This window comes from Helobdella robusta (genome assembly GCF_000326865.2).
Source record: "Helobdella robusta unplaced genomic scaffold HELROscaffold_4, whole genome shotgun sequence".
Classification (NCBI taxonomy): domain Eukaryota; kingdom Metazoa; phylum Annelida; class Clitellata; order Rhynchobdellida; family Glossiphoniidae; genus Helobdella; species Helobdella robusta.
In genome coordinates this window covers 4,577,284-4,591,210 of record NW_008704902.1, presented here as the reverse complement: position 1 = coordinate 4,591,210, position 13,927 = coordinate 4,577,284, and the positions used below count along the sequence as shown (strand labels likewise).

At 32.5% G+C, this 13,927-nt stretch overlaps 1 protein-coding gene across 1 annotated transcript in view; it reads right to left on the bottom strand.

Annotated features, from left to right (window-relative positions):
* Window positions 1–6,692: 6,692 nt before the first annotated feature.
* HELRODRAFT_66983 (hypothetical protein) overlaps window positions 6,693–13,927 on the bottom strand; it is a gene marked incomplete at both ends in the record, with an annotated part of 30,248 nt that continues 23,013 nt past the window's right edge. Inside the window, one exon of the mRNA XM_009024260.1 lies at window positions 6,693–6,824. Coding sequence (XP_009022508.1) covers window positions 6,693–6,824 — 132 coding nt within the window. The remainder of the gene's footprint in view (window positions 6,825–13,927) is intronic.

Below are 13,927 nucleotides of genomic sequence, written 5' to 3'. Positions count from 1 at the left end.
GAAGAAACTGTATCAGATTATGAAAGGATAATATTATTAATAATAAAAATGCTTATTCAATTTTTCAAAGATTTAACCTGTGTTAAATCTCATATAGAATAATATCACAAATTATTGCAATATTTTATTGTGTCGTCAATCAATTTACGCTGATAATTTTTCAAAATTTGTTAACTATGCAAATCTTATTGATTTACAAATGATGTTCTCATGAATGTTTTTTGAAAAAAAATATTTGGACTTGGTTTATTTCAGGTTGTGGAAGACGTAAGAAAAAAATAAAATCTGTTTTATTCTGGGAATCAGGCAATGCTGGCCATGGAGGAGCTACGAACGACCAACCCTTCATCACATGCGTTGGGTACATTAGGTGATGATTTCATTTTTATTTCTTACCTTTTATATAAAACAAAGTAAGTCTCTATACGAGATTTAACACGGATTAAATCTTTGAAAAATTGAACGAGCATTTTTATTATTAATAATATTACCCATTCATCATCATAAACTTCATGAGCAATATCATGACTGATCCCAGCAAATTCATTTATTATCGTCAGCAGCATTCTTCTTAATGATGACATCATCAACAAATTACATTTCTTATTCGTAATAATGTTTCCGGTGGTGCAATAAAACGCGTACTCATTGTACGCATGGCCTGTCTGCTGACTTACGCTTGTAACTTAATTAAAACATTCACATAGATTTTCATTGCAGGGTTAACAGATGCAAATGCCGGTTGCATTTATAAAAAGTAAAGTCTCTTAAACATATATTCTGATTCGAAAATAATTAAGTGTATAACGCAACCAGATATAGTCTGGTTGCGTTAGACCAGATTAATTAAGACCCACCAAGTTTTTAGAAAAACAAAGAAAATTTAATCAAACGAAAATTTTTTTGCAAACTCTTCGCAACAACAAATTTTTTAGGCGTTTCAACGGAATCGTTGGTTACTTCATCAAATGCTAAGCATCTCCTCACTAATTTCTTCTGCATTTGGCTTCATGCATTCGTCAAGGTAAGACATTGATTCATTGCAGTGTTGTAATCAATCTGATGGGCTCAGTCTTTCATGATTAGTTTTTTTCTATTTTGAAATAATTCCAATTATCAATGTACGTTTTCAATAACATTTTCACAAACTTCAACAAGCTGAGAACAGAGCAAGCCAGTGTTTTTTCAGAGGCGGATTTAGACAACTTTGAAGGGCGGCCAAAATTTAAAAAATGGATAAGTTTTGAAATTTGATGGGGGGGGGCAAAAAAAATAATTAAATTTGTGTTAAGTTAACATGGCAAAATATTATACTTGAAATGTTGTTTTTCCTGTCTAAAAACTGAGTTTTACCAACTTTTAATAAGAATACTGCTCATAACGGGCCATGGCCTCTCTGCCCACTAGAAACACTATTGTATATTTTATATTTTACGACATTTTTCCATCCAGTTGCTCCTTTAGTAGATTAGCAAAAGGGAATTATTGCCATATAAACATTCACACTCCAGAGCTCACTGTTGCACAGATGAAAGAAACTTTAAAACAACATGCAAATAAAAGAGACTCGTAAAATAAATACACAAAAGAAATGAGCTAACGAATGTTGGAATGCAAATGAACATACAAATTTCTAACGTTTGTGCTAGCAAGTGGAAAATACATGTTGACAACAATAATAACCATAACTGCAGCTTAAGAAGTTATTCACAGTTAACAGATACACAGCATAAAATCACCATAAACTTTGCAGTGACCGCCGCCAACAACTAACCAACGAAGCAGAAAGAAGCAGATCGTGTGCAGTCCTCCCTCACTCGCTCCACTCCAAATGTTGATGAGCGCATACAATTTTGCAGAACATGAAGCACTGGCGTCATAAATTTGTAACTGCCTACTCCATTCAGATTGTGCATCTCTTCGACAGATGTTCACGTCGATCGGCTCCTTCCGTGCAGTGCATGGCGCCTCCTGACATAAGAACTTTTCAATGGTAGATTCGTGAAGAATTAAATTTTAACAGATTCAATAAAGTCTGTAATTGTACTAAAACAAACAAGACGTTTTGTAGGCTCTCTTCCTTCTGTTGAACAATCATCTTGTATTGACCTATAAATGTTAGCTTTCGTGATGAGCATCGAGACTATTTCTATTCTGAGACCGACTCAACAAAGCTCGCTGAATTGAACGCATCAGACTCTTTGAATGGACTCGTTAAAAAATTTCACAAGTCTACGAAATTTCATGTTAATAAAAAATTAAACGGATAATAGCAAGTAGTTGATTCTCCAACAAGCATCAATCTAACCGAGAACGTGTGCCAGCCAACGTATCGGCTTGTACGTGCAGAGCAGCCTTAATGACTGTCGTTGTTGGTCCTTATTGCGTGGACCAATTTTTCAAAATAATAACTTTTTGTATAAAATTATTGAAAAAAATTAACAACCAGTTTTAAATGTCAAAAACATTTATTGGGCTAAATATTTGTTTCAATACCAAATGACCAGACTTTTTTGCAGTAAATGAAGTTGAACAAAAGCGTTAACCAATATATATGAGACCTCAAAATTGCGTCAAATAATCGTTGTTGAGAAATATTGTAAGGAATAGTTTGTTTGGAATATAAAATTCAAATACTGCATCGAAGCGGCTAGCGAGGTGCAAAATATGAGTTCTCTTGAAAGCAACAGCAGAATGTTTGTTTGTTTGTGTGTGTGTGTGTGTGTGTGTGCGTGTATGCGTGTGTGTGGGTGGGATGCTTGGTGTCGAAACAAACGTGTTCGGTTCTAATGAGATGCAATCAAATTTGGATTATATGAATAAAAATATTAAATTATAAGCAGTAGATAAAATTGAAATAATAAAAAAGTTTATATATTGAATTGTAATATAAATATACAATATATATTAAACGTGTTAATGTTTGCAAATTAATATATCTAAACTGTTTATATTTGTTTGTAATAAAATTTTATAAACTGTCCAGGAAACTGACCGTTGAATGACAAATACGAATGCATGAAGTCATCGAAATTTTAGACAGGAAATCCATGTTTTCATAAACGCCAGAATAAATTTGGTTTCCACTTAATCTTTATTTTGAATATTTTTTTAAATAAATTCAATTATTCAAAAATAAAATTTCAGGCAAATATTTTGATTATGAAATACAAAGGAACTCATGAATTATGACAAAACTTATGAATTTTTATTTAAAAGCATTTTGCTACAAGCGAGTATAAATGAAAAGGACTTCAATAACGTTGTTTAATTTAAACATTTATTAATATTGACTTATGAAATTTTTTTTTAAAATTGTTATCAATGTTTTGTTGCTTTAAAATGTTAGTGGTCTTTTTTGTTAATTTTTTTTACTTTTGAAATAATAATAAAAAAATTTCAAATAAAATTTTTTAAAAGCGTTGGCTGTAATAAAAAAGCCAAGTAGAAACGATTTGCTGAGCTACTGAAGTTCACTTCATGTATTTATTTAATAACATATTAATTACTTTAAAAAATGTAGCTGTAACAAAATGATCAGTTTTAATTTCTTAAATAGTTGAATGACCACAAATGATTTGTAAGAAAAATTTCATTGGCGATGTAAACAGCGCCTACTGCCAGCAGCCCACAGCAGAAGAGCCTCAAACGTCACTGAACCTCGTACACAGTGGCGAGCCATGCATCTAATTACTTGCAGGTCGCATGCGGAACATCCAATGCACGGACCATATTCTTTCTCCTTCTGCCTTTCATTAATGGAAAGCCATCATCGTCATAATTACTTCAATATTCACTTAATATTATTTTGCTATTATGACAAAAAGTGCATCGAGAGGATCATTAACGTTCAGTTTGTTACATGGAAATGTAAAGTGTGTTGCGCGTGTTTGTACGTGCATGTGTGCGCACACTTGCTTGGGAGGCCATCAGGGACGTGGAGTGGGTGTTATGAAGGGACCTGCCTTCAATGGGACATCAAACATTTCCTACCTATCGATCCGATCACGATCATGCACTTTTATAACATCTCCTCAACATTTAACGACCCATAAAGAGTTGATGCGAGAGGCTGCTTTCATTTTTGCCGCTCCTGTTTTATGTCTCATGTTTGTGTGTGCTAGAGGAGGGGGAAATAATTTGCAGACTGGAATGCTCATTTAACAAATAAAGTTTTACATCCTTATTATTACACAACTTTAAACTTGCTTTGAACTTGCAATAAAACATTGCAATAAAACATTGATTACAAAATTTGTTTAATTTTCTAATTTTAAATATTTTGAAGGTACTACTGCTTATTTTTTGACAATATGCAAAAGTGGATTGTACCCGTCATTTAAAAAGCCCTGATGCAATTAAAGTTTATTAAAAAAATTAAGAAATTATTTTCAAATTCTTGCTTAATCTGACAAAATCTGTCATAAAATCTCACAGACAACTTCAAGCGAAACGTTTTCAGACAGACGGCTTGCACTTTTATTTCAGTTGAAATTGAAAAACATATAAATGTCACCGGTCATATTCAAATAAAAAAAAGTTTTGTTATTTTAATTATACACGTTTTGCTGGGAATCAAAAGAGAAAACAAACTAATTCGGCGTTGATTTAGAATATGAAAATTTAATAAAAATAATTTTCCGGCCTGTCACATAGATACAAATATCTTGTCAATATTTTTTATTCTGAAAATTTCAAAATTTTTATTTAGCGATGAAAAAAATATTTTCTAAGGAGCTTTGTTATAAGAATATTTCAATTTTTTCAACCATATCAAATTAAAATATTTACTAAAAATTGTTTCAATATGCTATTTTAAAATTCCGCGTCGGTGACGTAAGTTCATAAAATCGAAAAACCCCGGAACCTTCTTAAAAAAAGAAACTCCCGCAATAGAAATAAGATATTTAATTCACTTTTGGTCGGCAATTTTTGAACTTTTTCCATAAGCAAGTTGAAAATGTTTTCCTATTACGAAAACGATTAGACCACCACATCATCTTAGCCCAAGATTAGGTTTGTAATATATCCATACCGTAAGTTTGTACGTGTGTGTGTGTGTATGTATATATATTATATATATATATATATATATATATATGTGTGTGTGTGTGTGTGTGTGTGTGTGTGTGTGTGTGTGTGTGTGTGTATACGTATGTATTTGAATGTTTTCCAAAAAAATTAATGTTTGAAATAAACATCAAGTTGAATTCAAGTTCAAATTGAAAAAGGTGATGAACATGAAAATGCAATTTAAACAACTAATAGCTATTCTTTACAGCCAGCAAGAATAGTTTTTAAATATACATGTCATACATTGCAACTCGAAAAGAAAAACAAGTTTTATTTCTGTCTGTTATTTATATAATATTTCCAAATATGGAACACGTTCGCGTTTGTTAATGAATCAGAATAACTTTGTAAATGTTTGTTCATAGTTAGAGTATAAAAATTTTCAGTTGGTTTCGATTTTGTCAAAAAACTATTTTAAAAAAGTAGACATTAAAAAAATGAAAGTCACCAGCTCCTACTTAACCAATTTGGTCATCAGAATGTATCTGAAGAAGTTTCTACACTATTTCAAGCATAATGGATCCATTTACGTCTTATACATAACAATGCAGCGGTATTAGAGGTGTCAGTTTTTGACAAGAGAACAAATTCAAAAACATGAAATAAACTTTTTTTAACATTTTTGCTGGCTTAATTTGATTTTGTTATTTGTTGTTGTTTGTGTTGGTAGATGCCACTGAAGTAATTTGTCATATTGTCGAACCTTTTTTGAAAATTTGTGTTGAAGTTCTGTTTGTTTCTGCACTGTTAATATTTCGCCAACGTTGGTCAGATAATGCTATCTCATATTTTGCTGTCATTAGTTTTTTTGTTCTTATTTCGATTACTGTTTGAGCCGTTGTTTCTGAGGTCCCCACTTCCATTCATGCTGATGTCATCATCGTCCCCATCGTCTCCATCGTTGTGGTTCATGGTGTTTGAACTGTTAGTGATGGTGGTGTTGGTGGTAATGGTGGATGTGGTTATGCTTGGTGAATTGTTTTGTTCCATGAGATATGTGACGTCGATTTTGTTTTTGTTGTTGTTTTTTTATTGCTGTCTTTTCTGTTGTCAGTTTTGTTATTGCTATTTTTACCATTGTCGTTTTTCTTGACATTTTTGCTGTTGTCATTTCTGTTGTTGTTGTGAACATATTTTCTGTCATATTTATCGTTGCCGTTGTTATGTTCGTTTTCGTTGTTCAAGTTGCAGTTGACATTGTCGGCAGATTTGAGAGAAAGCTGTTCAGCGCGGAAACTTTCATTGACGGCATTCAACTTGCTCAACGGCAAACAATTAACATGGCCGTCCAAGTGAACGTTGTTAGCAGTGCAGTTGTTGAGGTGTCTGGGTGGGTGTTGGAAGGTTCCATCCGCTGTGAACATCATTTCTCCAGTTGGAGGGGAGAGAGGATTGGTGGCAATTTGTGGTGGTTTTGTGTCTGCAAAGCTCCCAGGCTCAAGTAATTTTTTGTCGCAACCAAATGCTTCGTTTGAATTTTTTTTGTGATTATGTTGAAGTTTTGAAGATGGATTTATTTGTTGTTGTTGTGATGCTAGCGGACATTTGATTTGACCGGTAGACAAATTATTTCTCTCGGAATGCTTACGTTTTACCTTGAAAAAGATGTTTCTATTTTTAAAGAGTTGAATGAATGATGTTCTGAATGACTTGCTCATGATGCAGTAGATGAAGAAGTTGATGGGGTAGCTGATGAGGATGAGGAGGTTCAGGAGGATCGAGAAGTGCAGCTGACTGCTCTGACTGATGAACTGTTCGGTGAAGTACATTTTTAGAATGAGTCAACATTAAAATATATTAGTTTTTTTAATAAAATTAAAAATTAAATAAAACGTGTTTACTGTAAAATAAATAAATGCATCCCAATTCAAATAAATATTAATAAAACTTGAAATTAAAATTGTCCAAAACACACATTCATTTTGAAATAATGAGGTTAGACTTTGATTTGTGGTCATGCTTACTTTTATTTTGGTTACCAATTTGTTTCTGTATCACTTGTGAAATGATAATCAAAGCAAATAAACTCATCAAACATCAGATAATATGAAGGCTTTTGGGTATCTGCAAAGGATGTTGATGGCCCACTATTTGAAATGTTGTGAAAATGATAATCGTTTAAATATCATAATTCCTTCTTACTCTCACTCATGCAGGGCAGAAGCGTGTTCTTGAAAATTTTATTGGCGAACTACAAAAACAATAACATTCATTTACATCAATATAATATGCTTGAAACAAAATTTGAAACAAAATAAATTATATTTTAAACAATTTCAAGACAACATAAGTTCAAAAATGAGCATTTTTTTCAAAATTTGTTAGAATGAACACTATGAAGTTTATGTTTCGTTTTAGTAGGCTGTCTGTCCGTGATTTAACTGCAAGCTCGTTCACGCTGTGCAGCGTTGAAGAACAGTGGAAGTGATCCACAGAGGTGATATGAAATTTGATTCATTGAAATGCATCAAAGTCTGTCAAACACAGTGCATTGGGGTGATTTGTTTTTGTTTCATTGTTTTTTACTCAAAACTTAAAAATTATTGTACTGGATAAATTAGCTAAGATCATGATAAAAAATTTAATAATTTAGCCGTAACATATCGTCAATTATGAATTCATTTATCAAATTATTTGTCATTACTACATACTCGCTTTTTAAAAAGTATCAATGATAACAATGATAATATTGAAATAAAAAAATGGTGGAGTGTAATTAATGTCCTGTTGTAATGATCTATGAATATTTTGAAAGAATCATCCATCAATCAAATTTTAGAAATTAATTTTTTCCTTTTATACGCCATTCATCATTCCATCCATTCATCACTTATTTTTTGTCCATGCATCCAGCGGGCAATCCCCTCCCCACAAATGACCTTCACCTTCTCCAGCAAACACGTGCAGAGCGTGCAAGCAATGCATCGGAATGATGTTAGTCAGGCTCAGTCAGGTGCATCACATCTCTCTCTCTCTCTCATTTTCCACCGATATCAAAAGTTGACGTCACTTTTATCATTCTTTTGTTCCTCTGCTCCCAACTTGAAAGGCCCTTCCAAATTAGTAATTTTGTGCTGGTTACTTCAAGCTCATTGCACGTGCAGTCGTTGTGTAATATATGTATGTATGTTGTGTAATATATATGTACGTATGTGGTTGTGTAATAAATGTATGCATGTTGCTGTGTAATAAGTGTTATGTATGTGTTGCACGTTATTTTATTTTTAAAACAATTTTTAGAAAAACAGAAACAATCAAAGGCAAACGAGTGTCGACGAAGAGCAAAAGTCAACACCGCTAACAAACCAGCCACTCAACTCGATCAGCATTCGTCTTCCAGTCAGCAGCTAGTGCACGTGCCATGTAAGAACTGCTCCACGTCACAGTTGTTTTATTCCATCCTCCCCTTTAATTGCATCTCATTCTACGCTTCATGAACAAACGTCACGAAACGAAAGCTCGGAGGACAGCACCGCAAACAACGATCCCCACCACCGTCTCCTACAACAGTAGCCATCACCTTCCTTCTACTGGCTTTTCAGGTTTTTTCACTTTTTATGTTTTTTCCATCTTTTTAATATTTTTCACTTTCCTACGTATTCCCAAGACCACGGTCGTATCTTTAAATTTTGATCTGACGTAAATGTTTGTTTGAATACTCCGGTACTTTTCACGCATGAGAACGTAGAAAAAAATACTGAATTTTTTGTTTGAAGTTTGTTAACACTTAACCAGCGTAAACCGATTTCTCATTTCGCAATATTTTAGTGATGAGAGTTTCAAACCAGTAAAGACATTAGAACCTTTAACAAAATTATAAAATGTTTTTCAAAAATTAATTTTATTTAATCTAAACATGTAAAAAAATTGAAATATATTGCAAAACTCTACGAATGAAATAAACTAAAAGTTAAACAGCTTGGAATGTTTGTTGTAAATTTCATTAAACTTTTAAATTTCACATCAAAAGATGAGAAACAAATTCAGAATCGCTAAAAAATTAGGAAACAACAAAAAATTTATTTCACTAAATGACAAAGACATCGCGAAAATATTACAACACCGAAACACTCAGAAAAGGTTGCAGCAGGAACATGAAGTACGTGTGCAAGAAGAAGTTGTGCCTTCAAGCAGTGAAGCACTCACTCAGGCATCATGGGCGAACACGACGGCTGCAAATTACATTGTGCCACTCTTATCATTTCCCACAAGAGGAACAAAAATAAGTCTTAATAAAATGAGACAACAGCAAAACAGCCCATTACTCGCGTTTATTTTTTAGTTATTTATGTAAAAGCTATAAAATCAACTGGCCTAGATGATAAAAGCCAGTAAATAAAAAAACATTTTTACAAATAGAACGATTTCTCCAGATTCGTGTTTTAAATCACTTCAAAAATAATAATAACCCTGTAGACGCACTTTGACATTGCAGCAAAAAGAAGGATCGCACGTGTAGCATGGAGACTTGACGGCTTCTGTATATATGGCGTGCCATATATATATACTCAACCATTTTGCACATACAATAACAAAAGTTGAAGATTTGGAAAGGCACCGCATTCTGGTGGCTTGGAGGGCTAGACCTTGACATCCATGCAAATAAAATATGAATTGCACATGAAAATAATATTAATCAATGAAAGTATGATACCATGTGGTCTTGGAGTGTCGGAGATGAATGTGGCACTAGCAGATGATAACGTCATCAAAGTATTCGTTGCAAATAAACCAAAAATATATCATAGAATGAAATTTATGAAAGGTATGAGCTTCAATAATGTTTACAGCCTTCCATGCGATGTTGGGGGTTGAAACTCCATTACAATATTGGAATTGATTGATAATTTTATTGTCATGATTGCTATTACAATTATATTTTATTTATTAACTGAAGTTATTATATTTTTACTTCAAACAGAATTTTTTTATGTATTTCAATTTTCTACATGTTGTAACGATGAAAAAATAATATTGAAATTATTTCAGGAAGTTGTTAGTCGGAGAGAAAATAGAATGAATTTGAATAGAGAATGGTTTCCCATACCAACCGGCCAGCTTGTAGCGTTATGTAAAGTGGGATAAGGTGTAATACTTCTGTTGCCAAATTATTCAAATTTTTCTCGCAAGTTTTCTTTGCTGATGTAAACAAAAAATACCGAAATACCACAAAATAAAAGGCTACATTAATAGATCGAAGTCTTTCTTTATCACAGAATTTTCTAGCAACTTGAAAAACATCAAAAAGTGAATAATAAGCAAAATACAAATAAATAAAATAGAAATCAATAAAAATGTCAGTCATTATAAGAAAACAAACATGTACAGCACAACACTCAAAACATGTATCGTTTGAAAAATTAATATTTGTATTATTCGCACATATAATGAAAAATATGCCATATTAACAATTACATTGATGAACAAACACTCCAAAGAAATGTATGAATGATGTAAGTTGTGCTGTGTTGTAATCGGTACTGCCAAAACTAAGCTGCGTTAGCTTTACATAATTAATTAGAACGAACTCAAACGACTCGAGTAACGTAACGAAGAAAATTATAAAAAAATAAATTATCGCAAATAAATTATTGTCTTAAAATTGAATGCATTATAACAATTATTAATGGGTCATTTCAATCGTAAGAGGACAAAAACTCTACTAACAGTAAGTTTTTTTCGAGGGTTTTAGTCCTAGAACCATTTTATTCAGTGCACAATCCACATCAATCTCAATAACGTTGGGACTTACGATTTATGATTTGTTAATGTGATCATTGATTTTGAAATAAATTTCAAAATAGAACGTAAAAAAGTTTTGAAAGTAAAAAGTACAAAATGAGAGAGAGAAAGAGAGAGCATTATTTTGAAGGCATGATTTTTAACAAGCACAAATAACTCCATCGGGGCAACACAGTCATCCTGTGCATTAAGGGTTTCATGTTCAGAAAAAAGTCACATAATGTTCCACAGTGCTTAAGTAAATTAATTCGCTGTGCGTGAATTTCATTACAAACATTACATTGCATGTTTTATTATTATGAAACAACGCTTATTGCTTATGCTCGTTTTATTTGTTCATTGTGACTTGCTGTTCCCTGACAATAATGGAACAGAAATTGCACATGAACGTGAACAAATACACCACCCACCCCACCAGCCAGCACGCAGCAGAGTTCCAACGTTGAAACCCATTAACTCCAAAAACATTGAAAAAAGATAAAAACTTGTCTTTTTGATTTTATTATGTTGTTTGACGTTGAAAAATACTGGTTGCCTTTAATTTTTGTAATTTTACTTTTTACTTCTAAGTAAAAATTTTAAATTAATTTTTAAAAATTTTATTTCAACACAACAATTTCAGAATTTATATTGCAAATAAATTCCTTGTTAGGCTGAACATTTATATTGATGGCTAAAGACTAATAATTTAGAACAAAACAAAGTATTTTTCAATCTTCAACTTATGACAAGCTTTTGACGTGTTCGTTGTCGTTTTTTGAATCAGATCGTCAAATAAAAATGACAAAACTTGCATAAAAAATTAAAATGAAAAAATATCATAATTTCAAAAAGACAATCATAAAAGGGTTTTAACTTGAATGAATTTAATTATTTAAAAAAAACATTAATATCAATGACTAGTAGAAACGTGAATGAACTAAATTCTTTACTCGAGATATCAGTGGCGACTAACATTAAATGTGTTCGGCGCCATCTAAATTTTTAATTTTCTCATTTGCAAAAAATAAATGACACTTAAAAATTGAAAAACCAAAAAGCAAAATTGATCCATCATCAACGACTTGAATAACGTAAAAAACAGAACATTAAAATGAAAGAGTGAATGGACGTTGAGAACAAAGTTAACAAGTTATCTATCATCAACTTTATTGAAACAATAAAAAAAAATAAAATTTACTATTTCCAACTTGACCACAATTCTATGTTGCCTTTGATTTTCAACTTTCCAACTGTTTATTACTGATAAACCGCTTGAAAGATTGGTACGAATTCGAATTTGAATCAGATGACCTCAAATGTCATTTGATTTGACCCGTGTTTGATGCTATTTTCATATAAACTCTGACTTTTGAAACTATAAATAAAACACAATTGAAAACATACATAAAAGCATAAAAATATATAAAACATGTTTAGAAATGAAATTAGGTTTAATCTGAACTTCCCTTTCAAAGCATTCAATTTATTATTATTATTATTATTATTATTATTTCATAGCACGGGCAAGCCCCTTGCCATCACAAAACAAAACTCAAAAAACTAAGCCAAATAAATGATTGTCCGAAGGTTAAAGGAATAAAATTAAATAAAACATAATTAAACCATCATTCGATTCGAATTATCAACCGAAAAATGACTGTAAATAAAAATATCAAAGAAATTTTCTACAGACATCAATTAGAATTAAACAATTACAATAAATTAAATTAAAAGTTTGCTCGCCAATTAAACTTTATATCACCAAAAAAATCATCAATTGTCGATTTGAAAACAGACAGAGAATCCGCATTAACAGCAACCGAGGGCAGCATATTCCAATCTTCCACCACTCTATTTGAGAAGTAGAATTTATGACAGTCTTTATGAGAAATTGAGGCTTTTAATTTGAGGTTATGTCCTCTTGTACGCTCATCGCCCGAAAAAACAAAGTAGGTCCAATATCAGCCGAAACACCCTCGTGTATTATCCTATAAACTAATATAAGATCGGCTCTTCGTCGTCTGAAGGCAAGAGACGGCAAACCCAGTTTCCTCAGTCGATCATCGTATGAAAGATTTCTACAAGACTTTATCAAACGAGTTGCTCTTCTTTGTATCTTTTCCACCTCGTCTATTAGTCCAACTCTATAAGGATTCCACACTTGCACTCCATATTCCAAATGCGATCTCACCAACGATTTGAACAACAACAAAAAAGCCTCGTTTGACAGGCCCTTAAAGTTTCTGGCAATAATACCCAACATTGAATTTGCTTTGTGCACTATTTTCAATACATGGCTTCTGAACCTCATTTTATTATCCACAACTATTCCAAGATCTGATAACTCATCAACTTCAGGAAGATTGAACCGCGAATTATCATCATCCACAATGGTGTATGAAGTACACGGCTGGCGGGAACCGATTCTTAGTAGCTGGCATTTATCAGTATTTATTTTCAATTTCCATTCCTCAAACCAGGTTAGTAATTTTCTAATATCTTGCAAAAAACTATTTTTGTCTTCCTCTGTTTTCAACACTCTAAAGATTTTTGAGTCGTCAGCAAAAAGCAAGATATTATCACATACTGATGAAATATCATTGATATAGATAATAAACAGTAGAGGGCTCAAAACTCCACCCTGGGGAACTCCACTCAGGACTGGTCTTGACTTAGATAATGTATCCTCTAATTTCACCTGAAATGTTCTGTTGTTGAGATAATTCTCAATCAATTTTACTATCTTACCATTCACCCCATACCGCCCCAGCTTAAACAACAGACGTTTATGTGAAACTTTGTCGAACGCCTTTTCCAGATCCATGTAGATTACATTGACTTCGTAACCATGATCTGTTCCATCAACCACCGCCTCTAAAGATTTCAACAGCTGCAAAACCGCGGAGCGTCCAGGAATGAAACCATACTGACTCTTCGAAAAAAGATTATTTTCCATAAAGTATTTCATAATATGGTCCTTTATCAGTCCCTCCAGGACCTTACAACAAATTGACGTCAATGCTATTGGACGGTAATTCTGAGCAAGATCTTTTCTACCTTTCTTGTGCAACGGGATCACATGACTCTGCCTCCAATCACCAAAAACGATACCCTCATCCAATGAACATTG